This window comes from Anopheles bellator, chromosome 1, assembly GCF_943735745.2.
Source record: "Anopheles bellator chromosome 1, idAnoBellAS_SP24_06.2, whole genome shotgun sequence".
NCBI classification, from domain to species: domain Eukaryota; kingdom Metazoa; phylum Arthropoda; class Insecta; order Diptera; family Culicidae; genus Anopheles; species Anopheles bellator.
This window is the reverse complement of record NC_071285.1, coordinates 46,008,255-46,027,207: the sequence shown is the minus strand read 5'-3', so window position 1 is coordinate 46,027,207 and position 18,953 is coordinate 46,008,255. Positions and strand designations below refer to the sequence as shown.

General features: G+C 52.8%; 4 protein-coding genes across 4 annotated transcripts; 1 reads left to right on the top strand and 3 right to left on the bottom strand.

Moving 5' to 3' along the window:
- Positions 1–509: 509 nt before the first annotated feature.
- On the bottom strand, positions 510–4,997 carry LOC131210433 (protein melted). The gene is made up of 6 exons (XM_058203686.1): positions 4,884–4,997; positions 4,576–4,824; positions 3,345–4,504; positions 1,584–3,288; positions 1,334–1,516; positions 510–1,262 (listed from the first exon to the last, which is right to left on the bottom strand). The coding sequence occupies exons 1-6, from the start codon at positions 4,986–4,988 to the stop codon at positions 1,188–1,190; spliced, it is 3,477 nt and encodes a 1,158-aa protein (XP_058059669.1). The 5' UTR covers positions 4,989–4,997; the 3' UTR covers positions 510–1,187.
- A 1,739-nt stretch (positions 4,998–6,736) lies between these two features.
- LOC131215721 (leucine-rich repeat and death domain-containing protein 1-like) lies at positions 6,737–7,684 on the top strand. Its single transcript, XM_058210114.1, has one exon. The coding sequence runs from the start codon at positions 6,737–6,739 to the stop codon at positions 7,682–7,684; it is 948 nt and encodes a 315-aa protein (XP_058066097.1).
- Positions 7,685–9,012: 1,328 nt separating this feature from the next.
- Positions 9,013–11,626, bottom strand: LOC131215463 (acyl-CoA-binding protein homolog). Its single transcript, XM_058209856.1, has 3 exons — positions 11,516–11,626; positions 9,677–9,723; positions 9,013–9,554 (listed from the first exon to the last, which is right to left on the bottom strand). Exons 2-3 carry the CDS (start codon positions 9,683–9,685, stop codon positions 9,306–9,308), a joined length of 258 nt encoding a protein of 85 aa, XP_058065839.1. The 5' UTR covers positions 9,686–9,723; positions 11,516–11,626; the 3' UTR covers positions 9,013–9,305.
- A 576-nt stretch (positions 11,627–12,202) lies between these two features.
- On the bottom strand, positions 12,203–14,431 carry LOC131215720 (Bardet-Biedl syndrome 1 protein homolog). The gene is made up of 4 exons (XM_058210112.1): positions 14,421–14,431; positions 14,017–14,285; positions 12,493–13,958; positions 12,203–12,271 (listed from the first exon to the last, which is right to left on the bottom strand). The coding sequence occupies exons 1-4, from the start codon at positions 14,429–14,431 to the stop codon at positions 12,203–12,205; spliced, it is 1,815 nt and encodes a 604-aa protein (XP_058066095.1).
- Between the last annotated feature and the right edge of the window lie 4,522 nt (positions 14,432–18,953).

The following is an 18,953-nucleotide window of genomic DNA, read 5'->3' as shown; positions in this document are numbered from 1 at the left end:
TGTAAAACAATGTTTCGGAGTAACTAAAACTGATCCGGTTCACAATCTGCTCCCACGAAAATCGGTCGCGGCGCGCTCCCATGTCGCTGCGGCGTTTCAAATTTCGTGCCACGCTGCCAATTCCAAAATCGAACGATTGTAACAGGGTCGCATGAATGCGAAGAAGCGGATCCAACTCAACCGGGTCCGCGACCGATCGCTTCCGTGCAAACAACAGCCAGTGGTCCTTGTCACTCTACCGCGCCGATCGGTGACGGGCTCGTTCTCGCTCACTCTTGCACCGAGCGAACTCGGTGCCATTTAAGGAGGCATTCTACCGAAATAACTTTCATCACGATATTAAAAAATTAATAATTGTCATAATTCATTTTTTCGAAACTTTATTTCGCAATTCGCAGAATTTCTGCTTTCTTTGCTACAAATACAAATAAACCAAATAAGCAATGTTTTCAACATTAACATTAAAATAAGAAAACAAAATTCATTCATTACGTTATCATTACGTTCGCATGATCGCAGTTTATGGACGCGTCTTTTATCAATCTACCACCCCACACACTCTGCTCCGGCGAGGCCCCAGAGAGATGAATCAATAAATTATCTTCCAGAACAGAGGTTACGGCGACGCTCCACGACGGATTGGTCCTGGGCAACGCCTCGATTCGGAGCGACGGTGGTGATCGGAAAACGTTATACGTCGATCTTTTTTCAAGCACAAAAAAGAGATTATTAATATTGGGGTATCGAAAACGAAGCACAAAATTGGGGACGCACATAAAAGGTGCACGCCACCGATTGGCCGCCATAATAATTCTCACTAACCGTTGCCGTCACTAGCGCTTACCTTAAAATAGAAACTGTTTAATCCTTAACAAGCGGCGTACGCATTTCGCAACCGGGAAAGCCTAACTATTGTTTATGTAAAGTTTCGGAAACAAGTGGCGCTTTCGCTGCTTACTTTCGGTCCACACTTAAAAATCTATATCGCGGGGCGTATGAAATCTCGTAGTCTTCGTATGGTAGATAAAAAACGATCAATATCTAAAAACCGTGTGTAACTTGGCCGTTTAAGTACAAAGTGTATCATCAGTAAAAGCTCGTTCGTTTAAGTACTCTCTCCGGAAGGAGTCATTTGTGTTGATATGTGTATTGCTTGACGAGGATCCTGATCGTGCCCGATCGTTTCCCTAGAACACCGTCCGACTGTTACCAATGCTGCGCGCCGGAAGACTGTTGGTGCGTGTCGTTGGACTATCGCGTGCCTGTCGGATACGAAACAAACTGGTCAATGAGGAGCCCACGGGCAACGGGCTTCTGGTGGCCTGTGACGTACCTGTGAGTGTGCCAGCACGATGCTCAAACACTGCACCCACTCTTCGGCCTTGTTGCCATCCTTCGGCTTCAGGATCAGCGTCTGATCGCCGGTGAAAATCTCGAACGCCTTCGGTATGTTGCGGGCCCCACGGGAAACCTTCACCGAGCGGATTTGATTCACGTCGATACTTTCGCCCCCGGCCTAGTGGAAATAAAGACTCTCGATTAGCGTTCCTCCCGGGCAAAAGTTCACGCGTACGGCCCATTACCTCACTGACGGATCCTTTGCACGAGAGATGGGCCCCGGACAGGGTAAAGTATCGGGTGCGCCACCTCCGGAACAGACGCCACTTGCCCTTCTTCTCCTTCAGCTGGCCCTCGATGACGGGCTGGTTGTTGCCGTGCAGGAACCCGATCGCCTTCTCCGGGTGATGGCACAGGAAGCAACCCCACTGCAGCACGTCGCCCAGTTCCTCCTCCGTGATGCTGCTTCCTTCGGCGGTCTCTGCGCCAGCTCCCTTCCCACTCTTCGCACCCGGCTGTTCGCTAGGAATGGAATCAAGCCGCGGTGTGCCGCCAGGGCCACTTTCCGCTGTCGTCACCGGGCCCATTTCGAACACGTCGAAAAATCCTGCGTGGCGCAGTTCGTGCACGAGCGCCTCCTGTTCTTTGCAGCTCGGGAACGCACTCGTTACGAGCGTGATGAACGTACGGTTCTCGCACTTGAGCGTGTCCCAGCAGTGCTTCAGTCGGCTTACGCTCGGGTCCCAGCTGCTGAGGGCGGCCTTCGGTGCCCGGGCCTGCAGATCGAGAAACATCAGGTGGATCCAGGTGCGCGGATTGCGCGTGCGCATCGTGAACATGGTGCGCGAGTAGAGACAGTGCGGACCGCGCACCTGGCACGCAAAGTGCAGTTTGGCCGTCTTTTTCGCTCGCCGCTCCTCGATGATGCACTTCGCCGGTGGCGGTATCCGCTGCGCCACACTCTCCGTGTACGCCTTGATCTTGTCCAGGTGCTTCTCGCAAAAGTGCTGAATCGTGTCCCGCATCGGGTACGGTTCGAACACGCTGGTCCGCGGGTTTACGGCCGCCCCGGATGAGGACGACGAGGAAGCGTTCAGGATCGTCACGCTGCGATTGTCCGACCGGGGACCGTGGGGCCGCGTGGTGACGGTTTCGGGACCACACACGATCACCTGAGGATCATCGCCCGAGTGCAGCGACAGAGTGGTCGTTAGCTGCGGGGACGTTTGTTGGGAATGATTGTTGAAGAGCATCGTCGTCGTCGTCGCCGCCGTTGTGGCCGCCGCCAGCGCCGGCGATGCGTGATGCACCTGTATGCCGATCGAACCGGATGATTGATTGAGACCACCGAGCGAGTTCTTCCCCAGTGCTCCGGTGGAACCGAGCAGGGTCGACGGTGGACTAGAAGGGCCACCGTGCGAGTAGGGGCGCGGAGCACGGGACGTCGGTGACGTCGTCATCACCGTGACCCCGCACGAGGTGATCTTCGTCTGCGGAATGCCCCACTTGTTTTCGCCCGTGATCGTCACGTGCTGGCTCAGTGGTGGGGGTACCGGAGTGGTCAGACTATGCAGCAAACTGTTGGCCCCTACTGCTCCTGCGCCCTTGATCGCCACATTACCACTCGAGTTGTGCCGGTTGCTCATAACGGTCGTGCTCGATCCATCCACCACCGTCGAGGGACTCGCATGGTTCACGGTGCTGCTGCCTGCCATTGCGGTTGGCCCCTCAACAACGATCTCAGCACCGCCCGTCCCTCCACCACCACCGGCGCCGTTGAACTGGTTGATCAATTGGGATGAACCGAGCCGTGACTTGTGCAGCCCTCCCATCGATCCGCCAGCGTTGTTGAGACGCGTGGTGCTCTTATTAGCACCACCACCACCCCCTCCCGAGTGTAGGCGGCCCGTGCTTCGCGAGTCACCCAGCTTCGGCCGGTTTCGGGTGTACCTAAAAACAGGGGAAAAATGAAACGATCGTGTATGGTCGGACAAAGAGCTTATTACCCCGTGTGATGTGGCGTCGGAGAGACGACGGTCGTTCCGTTGGCGGTTGGCGGGCCGCCACCATTGGCAGTGTGCGTCGTAACGAAGTTGGTTTGGGGCGCCGCCGAATGGATCGTCGAGCTGAGCGTTGTGCCGTTGGACGTGTTAATAACCGTTTTCGTTATCGCGCCGTGCCCGTTGCTGGTGATCGCTACGTTCGGGGTTTTCGAAACGATCGCACGGCCGGTCTCGTGATGATGGTAGCCATTGTTACCAGGCAGTGGCAGTCCACCTCCATTAGCACTGGGGCCATAACCATGGGAAGCGGCGGTGCCTTGGACGTACGAAGAAAGGGGCCGCTCTTGCGTGGCGTGTGTCATCGTCGCCGGAACCGGAGTGGGCAGTGTGGCGGAAGTGTTCAGATTGACGATCGTCACACCGCCGGATGTGGTGTGCTTGATTTGGCTGTTGCTCAGCTGCCGCTGCCGCACGACCGAGGTGACCTTGTCGGTGAACAGCACCGGATACTTGGTGCACAGTTTGGTCGCCTCGTTCAGCAGGATCGTCTGGAGGGGCCGATCGGCCCGCGGAAGGTGCTCCAGCACGAAATCGAGCGCCACTTGGGCCCGGTCCTTGCCCGAGCGTCCGATCGCGGACAGGATTTGGGCGGCAAAGCCAACCGTCTGCGGCACGCTGTACGCAATCACCTTGAACGCCTCGGTGTACTCGGCCAGTTTGATCGGTTTGGCTTCGGCCAGCTTGAGCAAAACGAGCAGGGCCGCGGCCGAGAGCGGCGGCCGTGTGGCCAGCTCGAGCAACGGTGGAATGCTTTCGGTGAGGCAGGACGGTTTCTGTTTCGCGATCGTCACCAGCAGCTGCAGGATGACGAGTTGCTCCTGGAGCTCGCAGCGCGGCACAATCTCCACAAACTTTGGCCCGGCCGCCGTGATCGGGTCCGGGGTGGCCTCGTAGATCTGCGACAGCACGTGACACAGCCCATAGTTGCCGGTGAGCAGCGATTCGAGTATGACGTGCACGTGCGGTGACAGCAGGAACGAGTACTCGATGGCGGCCGACGAAAGGTAGCTGGCCAGGTTGCGGGATAGTTCCTGGTTGCCGAGATTGAGAAACTTTACCGCCACCGGCAGTGTCACTTCCATCACAATCTGTTTGTTGTAGTTCTGTAGCGAAAAAGGACGGTCATTGTTAACGGCCGCAACCCCAAACGGGCGCACGCCACGAATATGCTCACCAGAAAAATGCTCGAAATGATGTCGGAAGATATTTTCGCGTGTGGTGGATCCACATCCTTGCCGGACGGTTGCAGATTGTAGCGGAGGCAGGTTTGCAGCAGATTCACTAGACCGGCACAGTGCTTTTCGATCGTGTTCGTTTTCTTGATGCACGACGTGACGCGATTGATGCAGATCTCGATCACCGACTGGTCGTTGCTGTTCTGCAGGTAGTCCTCTTGCGAGATGATGGAAGAAATCTCCTGCAACTGCCGGGAGAGGTAAGAATCAAAACATTTCGCTGGTACGCGTCTAAATCGCTACCTACCACCTCCGTTAGGTCACTAACAATCTCGTAGTCTGCGATGGAAAACAGTTCCCCAGCGCGGGACAGATCCCGTTTCGAGAGGACGGTCGTAAACAGTTCGTGCATGTTGGGCGAGTGTCTTCACAGCCTGCTGCAGTCACTTAGTCATGCCTACACTTGTGTTTGGACGGTACTTTTATCTATGCTGCAAGTCACAATAGTCGTTAGTTCCTGCTGCTGACCACCAGCTGATTTGAGACCAATCAAGAACTAAGGAACCTAGTACGAATCCATCACTTTCCCGAACGATAACGCCAGGTCTCGGTAGAAAAAATACAACCAAGCTCATAGAAGAGACCAACGATGAATGGAAACTCATTAGCCACCGTTCTGCTGAAGTTGGCCTCGTTCCGTCGTTGGTCCTTCTCACGGAGAGGAAAGCGTATAGAACTAGAACACTTCTTGCATTATAAATGAGCGCAACCTACTGAAAAGCGGGTCGACAATCACCGACCGCCACGGGGCAAAGATTCGCAGGCCGAGTGAACCACCCTGAAGTCCTTTCTGGAGGAAAATATTTACCACAAGAAAGAGGAAAAATCAAGTCAGAAAAAGCATTTCTGACGCATTCGCTCTTCTTTGCTTCTGGATTCACACAGCTTACTTTGTCGAAATCTGAAATTCAATTTGCTCCTGGTGTTCTCTGCCTACTCCGAAAAGCATCGCCTACTCCACAGTAATTCTTCAATCAATACACACCATTTCCTGTCTAGGGGCTCCCAGAATACGCGTACAGTAGAAGTATGATCGATGCAATCGACCGGAACTCAGTGTTGCCCCGGACCCATCATCCCAAATTCGAGTTTACTGTTAGAGGCACTGAGAGTTCAACGGCATTTTGCCGCCTCCGCGGGCCGCTCAATCGAGAATAGGCGCACTTTTCCTGCGGTTAGCTGCCCATTTCTTCGGCTAGCTATTTAGCTTGGCCACACCATCAACAACAACTGGCATCATCCCAACGCCCAGCGTGGCACTGGGCAGCAACTGTTTACCGACGATGAGTAACCGCCGATTGCATCATCATTATCTGGGGGGCGCCGCCATGGACGTGTGCCACAGACGAAACCGTTTAGCAATAGCAACGGCACGGGAAGCTTTCAATTACGAACCGTGGTGGGGTGGTCTTTTAAAAATTGGAGATCGCCAACTGGAAACTCCCACACGTTCTGACCGGTGACTTAAGAGTGTGAAAAATGGTTCCCCATTTGTTGGATCCACCTCATCATTTCTGTTACAATTGAAGCAAGGATCTTACGTTTTATAATCCTTTTTTGTGGTTTGATCGACGCTACTGTTTTTCACTGTATCCGTTGCCTAACACAGCACTGGAAGCACGTTCGAGTGGTAATTGGTGAATGAATTAGGGCATTATAATCACATTAGGCCCATCGTTGCAGTTTCAGATTTTCGGCGCCAGTATTATGGTGACAGACTCCGGAGCCAGTCGTTAGTGATGGTTGTCGGCTTAACGAGCGGTACCATTTCTCTGTGAGTAGCGGTTGATAGTTGCCCTTAAGCGAGTCCTTGGAACGACTGCCATTCCTTGCAGGTTTTATGCAGTGCTGTGCTTCCAGCTAGCGATGAGTAGTATGCAAATAACTCGAGTATTTTCAAACACAACCGAAAAGAAGTCCACGGTTCCCGTCACCACAACGTACAGTGTTGAGAAATGGGACGGAACTGCATTTAAAATTCACGCCAACGATTCCTACCAACGGTACATTCTACTCACTGCTCCGGCACTCCAGCTTGTTGAGATCGAAAGGACGAACTCCGTCTTTTTGCTGATCATCCGTAACTGTCTCCTAACGGACATGCCCAACATTGTCAATATTCCGATGATTTGGAAGATTGAAATAACATTTTGCCGTTTGCGGCACCTCGAGCTGAACAGATTAGTGAACCTGAGACGATTGTTAGTGATGCAGCTCAACCATAACCAGATCACCCGTATCGAGCCCACGATCATGCCTTTGCGACTCCAGCACTTTACACTCACCAACAACCATCTTTCGCACCTGGACGCTGGTGTCTTCGCACCGATGAAAGAACTGTTCTTCCTCAATCTGGATTTCAATCAGCTGGCAGAGATCGTCCCAACCAACATATCGTTGCCAGCGCTGCAAATGTTATCACTGAACCACAATCGCCTACCAATGTTGAACTTTGGTAACTGGAGCATGCCGCAACTTAAAACACTTCACTGTAGCAGTAATCGGCTTACGGCACCGCCGGCCGAGTGGAATTCGCTTCCGCAACTTAAAGTACTCGATCTGTCCCTTAATCAACTCGCCGTCTTCCCGATGGACGATCTCTACCTGTCCGGACTCGGACTGCTGAATCTAAGCGGGAATGCTTTGACCAGCGTCCCCACCACCAAAAAGCGTCTGCACGTGCCCCTGGAGCGATTTTTTCTATCCTCCAACCGGCTCACCAGTTTGGCCATCAATCGCTGGAACATGCCGAAGCTGTGGGAGTTTAGCGTGGCGCACAATCAGCTAACCGAACTGGGCGATGTGTTTCATCGATTCGCCACCGTTCCATCGGTTCGCTACAGGCGGTTTGACCTGCGAAACAACAGCTGGTCCTGCGGGTGGCTTCTCCGGATTCATCCGGCCGACCTCTGGCAGCGAGACTACGGATTGCTGACGACCAATGCTTCCTGTTCCGATCGGACACTTGTGTTCACCGACTGGAAGCGCCCGGACTGGGAGCCACACAAAATTTGCTGCCACGAACGGAACGAATTGGGGCTCCAATGAGGACACTCGGACGTTGATCTATTAACACACGTCAACCGAGTCTCGAAATGTTAAGCAGAGGCTCCCCCGATTGGCACCGATCACCGAGGGGCTGTAGTTTTGCACCGTTACATCCGGTCTCAGCCTACTTAACGGGTGTGATCTTCGTTCGACCGATCTCAAGAATCCGGTTTTCTAGAGGTCCGTCGCGCCGTTCCGCATCGAGTGCGCACCCACGGAGCACGGAGTGGTGGGCACAGAAAAGAGCACAAGAAAACCCCGACCCAGACCACTTCGCGGCGGATCGGATCACCGATAGAAGAAATTATGCACGCAAACAAGTTCCACCAAGGAATGGGTGGCGACCCCCACGACACGGTGCGAGTGACCCATATTTGTCGGAGTCAGGCCAAGAATTTCACCATCCCAGGTCGGTGGAGGTTAATAAATTTTGTTTTCACCAGTCACACTAAGCACAACCGGTTGAAGTAGATTAGTAACATTTGAACCGCTTCCAGCAATCCAAGTAACCAAAGCTTCGATCTGAAACGTGCAGTGAATTTTCTCGGTGAAATTCGATTGCCAATCGTAGGTAGGATAAAGGGGGGGAAAAATGATCCCACAAAACAGGTTGCTGCTTACCGTTTCGGGCCGCTTTTACCAGAGCGAACCAGCGATCCGTAACGAAAAAAAAAAACGGAAACACAACACGTCGATCGCGTAAACAGGCAAGGCGAACAGGACGACAATATTTGTAAACACCCTAGGCATCGAGTGTCGGATCACAAACTGTTTCGGTTTTATCAATTAGGGTGCCACCACCGCGGTTCACTTTCGGGCCACACTTTCAGGACGATCGCGAAGCTTTCCCGGAGTAGCATTACAATTACTATATTTCTGCGTTATATTTCGTCCCGTTTCGTCGTCGGTGGTCTCTTGGGGCTCGTTGCTTTGCCACAGCCCCCATCCCTCTATCGATGGCCGACTTCTTAGACGGCCATTCAATGGATCTTTCACCGATTGTCTTACTATTAACCCTTTCACTAATCACTCCGTTTCATTCTGCAACTTACTCGCGTTGGAATTTGGAATGTGTATTCGAACAGGCAAAATTTGGCACAGCTTTGCCGTGGACTGAATTTGGCGTTTGACGTTTGGCGTTAAGCATTTGACATTTGATGTATTTCTCGCAGTGTTGCCAGCGGATGAAATATTTCATCGCAACTGATGGACGGTGTAAATTGTAAATTGCGCTTTCAATTGGCCGTTTCGTTGGTTTGAAAAGTAATACTAAATGGTACGCCGTTTAACGCTCCCTAGTGAGGTGCATCATCGAGAGAAACACCATGGAAGCTTGCTGGGTCGTTCGACTCATCCATTTATTGGGTTTTAAAGCGTGTAAAGCTAAACATTAAATAAACCCGTGTAACATCATTTTTGGTCTACGCCAAACTGGCACTCCTGTTTTTACTGTTGTTAAGGCACTTGGCACTTTAAGGCAGTTTGTGGTGCGTACCAAAACCGGAATTTTAAATCGATTGCTTTAAAGGAACAACAAAACTGGTGAAAGAATAACAAAAACAAGGTCCCCCCCGCATCCCGTTCCACCCCGAAATGTGTTACGCCCGGAAGCGGTCACACGTTACTGGTACTTGGCCGAAAGTTCCTCGACCAACTTGATGTACGCTTCCATGGCGGCATCCTTCGAGGTGCCTTTCCGGTCGGTCCACGCCTGCCACTTGGCTTTCCCTTTCAGATCGAACATGCCCGGTTTCTCGGTTTCATTATCGCCCACGGTTGCCTGTTTGAACAGTGCGTACAGCTCCAACAGCTCCACATCCGTTGGCCGCTTGGTGAACGTTTTGACCTTCTCAGCTGATTCGTTGAATTTCTGGAACGGTGCGAGCAAAGAATTAATGCCGGCTCCCGGCAACAGCTGCTACCGGGGCACTCCCCAGCAGAGATAGCCCGCTTATCAGGAATGAAGTGTTTTCGGGGCACTCCCGAACCTACCTGTTCCATTTTGTTGGGCCTCTGGGTGATGCAACCTCGGGGGGTGACTGCAAAGAGTTCCAAAACAGGGAGGGGGGGTAAAATCGATTAACAAGCTTCTATCGTGACCAAACCAACAGGCAAACAGTCGCCACTCTAGACGCCGGCGAGGCGATAATCGTTATCGGGAGATTAGTAAAAGTATCACACAATGTACATTTGCCGGCGGCCATCACCAGCGAACTTCGAACCTCGTCCGGCTCCATAAAGCGTTGCAACATCTGCTGGAGTGCTGTCATAAAGTTTGGTGCACTGACTGACTGACACCTTGATATGGGGTAACACTTTCATGGTCGACATTGAAGGTATGATTTTCACGTACGACCAATGTCCTCGCCGTGCGATTCGTCCCAATAAAATGTGTACCATGACCTTAGAAATAGCAACCGAGGCACACACGAAAAAACCATGTTCAACATGTCAAACAACATGGCTATCGGAGCCTCGATGATACTGGTACCTACCCATTTTTTTCGGCCCAATGGTTGGGTTCTTGGGTACAAAAAAAAGAAATTAAGTAAACAGCGAACACATTTGCGTCAGCAGACACGGGAAGGCCGTGGCGCGGCGTGCATTGCGCGCATCGCGGTTTGAATTGCTAAGCGGGGTTGGCCACCACACATTACCTGCACACTTTTCGTGGGGACACACAAAAACCCAGCACCTCGTAATGCTGGTTCCTGCATTTTTTGTGTCCAACTTTTTTCTACCCCGGACCATGAGCCCGGATTTCGGCGAATCATGTTACAATGCGCGTGGAGCAAGACGTAGAATTTTTGTCACTTGGCAAGCTTTTACATCCCTCGAAGATGGCGTTCCAGTTAGTCTTGATCGGGTCGTACCAGTTGCGAAAGACCCCGCACGTCTGACCGCTTACTTTCCATTCCGTGCATTGCCGGTTCGCAGTGGAAACAATTCACTTGCATGCCGGCGAAAGGAGTTTTTTGGCGGGTTGTTTTTGGGACTGCACCGTTGTCCCCCTTTTGCTTTCGGTGACCCAACTGCTCGTTAACGGTGCGCCAGGAAAGGCACCAGTTTCAATTGCACCCTTGTGTGGGATACCGATAAACGCTTTTCGACTTATTAATTTGCAAAGTTGTAAAACCTTCTTTCGACACGCCTTTTTGGAACACCCCAGGAAGGGAGCGAGCGAAATCCCACGGTTCCGCCATCCGATCGTCATCGGGGTGCGCTTCGTTAGCTATTTTATGTCCCCTCAGCGTTCGAGCCCAAGATTAATCGCTCCCATTTGCGGGCCCGTCTTCGGGCCCGATTTGGAACGATTCCAATTTCCGGTGCGCGATAAGCCACCACCCTTTTTGGATTGGTTCGGTTCCGCCAGGACTGGAAGTCTGAACTTCTGAAAGTGGACCTTCGGCTTTCGGTTAAGTAACACACCCTGCTCGGGGGTCCTATTCAATTACAGTGCAGAAACCGCCGGAAACCGGGCCGGCATTGCATTGCGGCCCTGAGAAACTGGCGAGCCGCCGCCGCTAATTGCAATTAATAATCATACGGTCTCTCTTTGTGTGCTGCCAACATAGTGGCGTACCGTGCGCGACTAGAACGCAAATGCTTGAATTAGTCAGCTCGAACGATTGCCCGCACACCGCACCACGAACTACCGACCCCAAAACTTCCTTCAATTGACCTTCAACGGGTTGGGATTGCATTTAAATTTCCCCTTGCCACACACCAACACACGCGCACCGGGAGCGCAGTCTGATAAGGGTATCAGTTCCTTGGTCGGTTCCGGAAACCACGCCACTTAGACTACCAAGACCCTCGTCTCGTACGCACCTCTTACTCAAACGCTGGTCCGACACAGACTGACCCGCAAAACGCAGCGCAACGCACCGCGATTCCGTAATCATCCGGCCGGTGTTCTCGAGAGCGGGGCCGATCACCAACATGGCCACGGAGCGACTTTCGCCACCGGTGGACCATTAAGAATGACCGATAGTGGCGGCGGATTAGCTAGGCTTTGCGCGCTTGTGTTGGTGGAATCGTTTGATAAGAGCCGTTTGAAGACAGCGATCGAGGAAGAAGATTTCGCGGAGGCATCTCAACAGCTGCGTGAAGTGGCTCCATGGGGACAATATTTACCAGCGGCTCTAATCACCCGGCAAGGACTCTTCTTCTCGGGCGGGGTGGCACCTTGCTCGGACAATCGGACAGTGTACTGGCGAGGGGCTCGACACCGTCTCAAGTTGTTTGAACAACCGAAGGTCAGACGCTCGTTTATCGATTCCCGGACTGATGTTTTAAATAATCGATAGTCACGGCACATTCTTGCGATGTGTGAGCAATTAGCTTAATAACTGTGATCACGTTCCACGTTCCTCGTGTGATCTACTTAAATCGGCATTAATATTTAACGCGCAAACGCTTCAGACACAGCCAAAGTCCTCAATTTTCTCATCACAACGCACGGCCGGTGTTTATTTCCCACGATTTATTTACATCTTTCCGCTTCAGCTCGTTGGATCAGCCGGAAGGTAGCGTCTGCGGTTCCGGTTGCGGCATCACGACCGTCGAAGCGATTAGCGGTTTTTTCTGCAGATATGAAAATGATAAAATTTCGTTAGAAAGCGCCTAATGGTAAGCAACCCGCAATGCAGCATCGCATTTCAAGCGCCGCGCGCACTATGGGGAATTTGGCAGAACGTTTGGCCATTGTTTTCCACTACAAGGAACTGACATCCTTATACGTCGGAATCGCCTTAATGTCCGCCCTTCCCCCATAGTGCACGCGCCCCTTTTTAATTTCCCCTCACCTGTCCGGCTTTGAAAACGAGCACCTTCAGATACGAGGCTTCCGGTGTCAAATCGACCGGCGGAAGACCATCGCTCGGATCAACCGACACCGTGACCCGGAAGTCCAGCCGGATCGGGGCGCCCGGAACGAGCATCGGCAGCGGAAGATACGGACGCTCGATCCGGTAATGGCGATGATCCGCCTGAATCAATACCTGCAGACCGGTCGCTTCCGTGCGGGTGGAGATGTTCTCCAGCACCAGGAAAAGCTTAAAGACCGGCCCCAGCCCAAGCACTTCGGCCGCCAGCTTGAGTGGGGCCACACCGACGTCCACCGTCGACATGTGGCTGTCGGCCGAATTGATCACGTCGATGATGGCCCGAGCCGTCGTTAGCCGCATCCGCCACAGTTCCGACTGAAACGAACCGTGAATCGTGGCCGCGTGTGCCTTCTCGCGGAGCGTTTGCTCCACGAACACCTTCGTCTTCTTCGGTATCTGCAGCGGTCCCGGGGGCGGTTCCTCGCCACTCTGCACGTCGTAGATGTTCTCGGTGGTCGCAAATTCGGCGGTCCGCTTGAGGATCTTCACGATCAGTGAACCCTCGATGGTGACCAGCACAAGGACATGCTCTTCCTGACCCAGCCGGCCGAAGCTGAGGGCTGCCACCGACTCGGGCGCGTAGAACTGATCGACCAGTCGCTTCTGGCTGTAGAACTGCACCAGGCCACCCTGCAGGGCGACACACACCAGATTGATGCCGAGATGGGGCAGACAAACGGGCACCATGCAGATGGCCGGATGGGGGAGCTTTACGCGCCACAACTTTTTACCCTTCTTCGAGTAGCACCCGAGTGCCCGGTTCATGCACACCACCACGATCGTCTGATCGATGGGCAACAGGGACAGACCGGCCGCCGGGGCCTCCAACTTCACGATGTCCTGCGCCGCGAGCCATCCCTTGCGCAGGAAGCACAGCGAGCCTTCGCGGGTCGCTATCACCACCCGGTAGTCGATGTCGTACTGGCCACTGGCCGACAGCAAACTCGGGGTGCCCCGGAACGGGCCACACTTGGCTTGCGCTAGCACCAGAAAAGCTTGCGTGTCGAGCAGCAGGATCTCGCCGGACTCGGTAGCCAGTATCAGACAGGAGGGAGCCTTCGGATCGACCGAAGCCCGCTTGATCGTCGTCATCGCCGTCACGATCGAAATCCTCTCCAGTTTCCGCTCGGCGTTGCCCTGAATGTACGCACCGCGCTCAGCCTCGGGCAGAGCCAGGAGCTCCTGGCTTTGCAGCGTCATCTGCGAGGGTTCGATCGTACGCAGCGTGTCCACGAGTGCATCGAGCGCATCTCCGCGCTCGTACGGTAGCTTACTCCAAACGTCCACCTCGAGCGGTTCCACCGACATGCCCGGGATAGTGTACTTGTAGTACGGCTTCATGTTGCGGTAGAACAGCACGGACGACTCAACGGCCACTGCAATGACTGTGTGCGGTCCGATTAGTGATCAAGTTAGATCAAACCCTACGCCAGAACTACTCACTCGGTGTCCGCGGTTCCTGGTCCGTAATGTAGAAACTCTCGACCGCGCACGGGATCCCGGGCAGATGCTGCTCGCTGGTCAGGTTCGTACCCTTGTACACCTTCAGCTTCGGTTTGGCGTCAAAATCGAACAGCGGCACATCGACCACCACCAGTTGGTAGTAGTTGTCGTTCTTCAGATCACACAGCGTCATACAGGCGGGCAGCGTGTGGAGCGCCGCGGTCCCATCGCACTGCGCATCCAGCCACTTGTCCGTCGGTTTCGGTTTGCTACTGAGAAATGCCAGACGAACGGTCTTGAGGGGTCATTATAAATTATACACCGGATTCCCTCCCACCGAACCCCGTTAGTGACACTTTGCGATCGGAACCATTCGCGGTGCAGCGTCAGGTACCGGAACTTACCACAGAAACATACCCCAAACAACCGAAGCCGATAGAATTACCCTCAAATCCACCGATCCGTGGCACTCGACGAATCGGAAAAATCCCTGGTCCCTGGTTGTTTGTGGCCGCCGTTGCCATGGTTCCTCCTGGGGGGACCCACACCTGTTGCTTGTGGTTTCGCGCGCCTCGGCGCATGATCGGCAGTTCCATCGGCTGCGACGATTTTCCGCCACGTGGAAATTCCGTTCCTTTTGTGGGCCGTTCTCGGAACGGATTCTGCAAGGAACCGCGTGAGGGCACGATGAAACCGAGAGCGCATCCGAAACTTTCTTTCTTACCCCACGAGAGCCCTGTGGCCAATTATTCATTAGTCCCGGGCCGGTCCCCGGGGACAGGCAGCCAAGGTTCCATCGCGGCACAACCAATCGATTAATCAATCGCGGGAGCGAGTACCGCCACCCGCCACTAGCCAGCTCACTGGCAGGACAGGTTTTTCTCAGCAGGCAAGTGTCGGGTGAAAAATGTCGGTCAGTCGCGTTTCGGTGTCTCGGGAGCGGTGTGGAAAGTGTGAAAGCCCTCCCGGGAGAGTGTGAGGGCTCATATTTTCCATCCTCGACGTCAGTGAGTTATTAGTGGCGTACGTGGCGGCACAGATCCTAAACCACCGCGGAAGAGGACACGGTGTGTCAAGTATCCGTACCGTTGGATGGTTAATAAAGTTCGTCCATGTTTGCCCGGTTGATTTGCAACTCCAACGCCATTTTGTCACACTTTTCCCCGCGGGTCCATAATGTCGGCGAGAAATCAGTGATGGTGCGGTAGCGATGACACATATTCGCTACTAATAGGATCCGTAGGATCGTGGTCCGTCGGGTGTATCGATCGATACTGTCACGTAACGTGCAGTGGCACGGAGGACCTATAAGCCAATAAACCGCCGATTGTGGTAGGTAGAACGGAGGACGAACATAAACCTAGAAGGAATATTCTTCAGCCCCTTGTGCGAATCTTGCACTGTATTTCAAGTGCTGACCGGCTATCGGTCGTCGCTCGTAGTGACTCGTATCGGATCCGATACGCCTCGGAAGCGCCCTCCTCGCTGATTAGCGTGGCCTTCGGAAGAAAGTAGCAAGACACACCCTTCAGTAAACGCCATCCCTTCGAGCACCCGGTCGACTGACCTACGCTGGCCTTGCCCACCGAACTGTGCCGGAAGAAAAGTGAAAGCCCGCGGACGTACGGCTCGATAGCTGGTAAGGTAACGATCAATTACCGAGCATCGAACTACCGGTTAGGTTAACCTCAAAATTCGATAAACGATCGAATCCCGATCAACCGTTTCGTCTCTGCCACGGGCGTTGAGATCATTCTCGTGGTCGTGATCTCCGCCGTGCAGTGGGGTGCGTGTCAACGGCCTTCAAGAACGTGTACGGACGGGCTGACAAAGACGAACCCAGCCGAACCAGTGGCGGTGGAACGGAGACAGCAGGGGCACGTAGGTAAGATTTCTATTCAAATTAAAGTCCGTCGCGCAAGAGCCACTCGCGGGGCGCAAATTGCGTCCCACTTGCGTTCGGTATGTCCGTGTTTGCGCAAAGCCGCGAAGGCGCTAAAGAGCTTGAGGTGGAGTCGCTTAAAGCCGGCAGCCACCCATACACACGTGGGGAGCGATCTATTGGCGTTTCAGCGTTTTTTTTTCAAGCTTTATTGATGCTGATCTCGGTACGTGGTCCACGATTAATGGGTAAAGTTCGCTCGTTTCGCGACAATGGAGAGGGAGAGTGAGAGAGAGAGAGAGAGAGAGAGACTGGAGTAAACGATCGTTTGGCACAGGGAGTTGAATTTCCATTTAGTCCGCTTACCGGGCCTTAAGGTTTGAGAAGCGATGATGGCGATGGGCTATTGTTTCTGTATTGATGAACGAATCAAAGTGTCGTCAGTGGACGGCCAAAGGTCTGAGATATTCTTTGAGTAGCAGAAGCATTACGTTGATTTGGTGGACCTTTAATCTGCCCTGGCTATGCTCAGAACACCACAACTCTTTTGAACCACCTCTTTCTGCCTCAAGATTGACCTCTCGGCCGCCGAACCGAGAGAAATCTGCTAGCAGCAACAGTCGAGCCGAGCGCTTTCGGCACAAGATACAAGGTTAGGGTCGCCTGGCCATCAGTCGGGACTTTCAATTTTTACTTTTACCTACTTATATCCTTCCCCCCAGGGCGTCCCCAATTCCGTTCCGTTCTATGTTGGCCCTACCGGGGCCGTCTGGTTTTATCTGGTCCTCCGTATCCGCACCATCCAGCATCTTCCATTCACTAATGGCGGAGACTGAGCAATGCAGGCAGTTCTCCTCCAACTTCAAGCGCATGACACAAGGCGACGGCCTCACGGTACATTCTTGGGGTTCGTCGTCGTCGTGCCGTGACTCCACTGGCCACGTTCAGCCGAGTAGTAGAAAGACGTAGAGAGACAGAGCGAAAGAGAAAGAACCAGTTCGAGGTGTACACGTTGGCCAACGATCGTGCCACGAGCCCCGGAGCACGAGGCAGTTTGGTCGAGTGCGCGAAACCGAGCGGTCGGTGTGGAACGGTAAGTCGGAAACCCCATTCTTCTTGGGACTGTTAAATGTGCCGAGGTTTTCGAACATTTACACCATGGTTTACACGAAAGAGGAGTTTACTAAATAGTGTGGCTCCGAACCGTCACCGAGTTGGAGAAAGTCATCTTCTGCAGTAACCATCACCGGAAGACCGCGCTAAGGTGCTCGCATTGTTAACAGCCAGCGCTGTTTATGCCTTTTTTATCGGTTCGCCTACGACGAAGATTCCACACTAAGCACGTGTTCTAACTAGCGTCTTACAGACGTTCCGACGACTCAGAGCGCAAGTGAGGGTGGTGGGTGTGCGGTGACGAGTGTGTGACCAGAGGGTACCGATAGCCGATAGTGTTCCGGTCCGGTCCCAGCGTATCAGTGAACGACGCGCCTTAATGACGGTGGTGCCGCGTGGTCAATCCGTTGGTGGAAAAGTCTCATCACCGAAAACGAGAAAGATCGCCCTCAGCCGCAGCTAATGGAACCGCAGCAACGGTGCTTATTGGGCTGTACCGTTAGGCTTCTTCTGGGATTGTGCCTCGTCGTCTCGGAGATGGTTTTAAGTGTCAACTTACTGCTCTAACCTAACCTTCTAGTTTCCGGTTTACTGATAGTGCTGTGCGCGTTGAGAGTGGAAACCATTTTTGAAAGAAACAGAAAAGAAAACGGCGAACGAAGCAGCCGTTTGTTTGTTTAGTTTTCCCCCAGCGAAGAAAGTGAAAAGCGTAAAAAAGTTTCCCGGTCGTAAATTGTGAGAATTAATTGTGTTCCTCGGCGCATTGTTTGACGCCGCCACAAGACGACGCCGCCGACTGGATCAAATCCGCTCGTCCAAATCCTGTCTGCGATCTGGAAAAGTGAGTATTGGAATCAAATTCAATGAACATATCTTATCGTAGCACTCCATGCACGACTGCAAATATTTACTTTGATACGGAGCACCTACTCATTGTAAATGGCGCAAAACGACGACCGGAAAGAGAGCGAAATAAAAGCAGGAGCCTGCTAAGGTTTTGAACCGATTGTAGTAAGTCATCTCTAAATCTCCGTCATCATTTGATACTTTTGTCTTGCCGTTTCGTTAACACGAAAAAACCCGAAATGCGGTGCGTAATATTCACTTTAATTGCTAGAAAGTCCGTTCCATTAACGATGGTAGCTACGCTACCAGGAACTACACATTGTCTGATCACCTGATCGAGATGAGTCATCCGATCCCGGTGCGAGTCTGCACGGCAAGATTGACACTGTCCAGCGGCTCTTTGTGGGCACAAAACTAAGAGAGAGAGAGCGGACAAAGAATATCGATAAGAAGATTAAACCAGTTTCTTGGTGCGCTTAAGATTCCTTCCTTTGCCACACGCCAAGAAGAAGCTGCATCGGGCGGGGTGAAATGACTCATAGGTCTCCCCCTGAAGATGCACAAAGTGTGCTCCAATTGCAGCACTGACCACAGGATCCGGAGCGCTCTTGTTAATGGCTAGCTGCAAAGCACGTACCGTATCGCGTGTGTTCTCCGATGGCATCGATCTGTGCCAAGCTGGTGGCATTTGTCGCCACTTTGAAAGCATACGCAATCGCAAAGGAATGAGCCTCCGTTCTTAAGGCCACCTATAGGCGCAATTGCACTAAGCGTGCCAAGCAATTTGCCCGACCTTTCCGGCGCAACCCACTGGCTACGGGGGCTGACAATTGAAAGGTACGCACAAACCTGCCTGCTAGACCTGCCCCACGGTGGACGAGTTGACGGAGCGACAGTTTAGAGTGAGCCAGCCAGTGTAATCCAAAATAATTCCCCAAAGCAGCTATTTTGCAAAAGTCGTAAATGTATATAAGACTTATCATTTATTTATTTAAGGCGCACACGTTATGGGTTATCATTTATTCAGTCACGGTGCGCACCGCAGATCAGCACAATACTGGGAAAAATATATTATTCACATAAAGTCAAAAAAAAA

What these genes read in the sequence shown, in the direction of transcription:
- LOC131210433 (XM_058203686.1), bottom strand. Translation starts at nt 4,988, where the DNA reads ATGCACGAACTGTTTACGACCGTCCTCTCGAAACGGGATCTGTCCCGC. An exon ending in TCATTTCGAGCATTTTTCTG is followed by an intron (nt 4,505 to 4,575) that starts GTGAGCATATTC and finishes TTTTCGCTACAG; the next exon opens with AACTACAACAAACAGATTGT. An exon ending in GCAAAGGATCCGTCAGTGAG is followed by an intron (nt 1,517 to 1,583) that starts GTAATGGGCCGT and finishes TATTTCCACTAG; the next exon opens with GCCGGGGGCGAAAGTATCGA.
- LOC131215720 (XM_058210112.1), bottom strand. An exon ending in CCAGGAACCGCGGACACCGA is followed by an intron (nt 13,959 to 14,016) that starts GTGAGTAGTTCT and finishes GACCGCACACAG; the next exon opens with TCATTGCAGTGGCCGTTGAG. An exon ending in TCGTTTTCAAAGCCGGACAG is followed by an intron (nt 12,272 to 12,492) that starts GTGAGGGGAAAT and finishes TCATATCTGCAG; the next exon opens with AAAAAACCGCTAATCGCTTC.
- LOC131215721 (XM_058210114.1), top strand. Translation starts at nt 6,737, where the DNA reads ATGCCCAACATTGTCAATATTCCGATGATTTGGAAGATTGAAATAACA.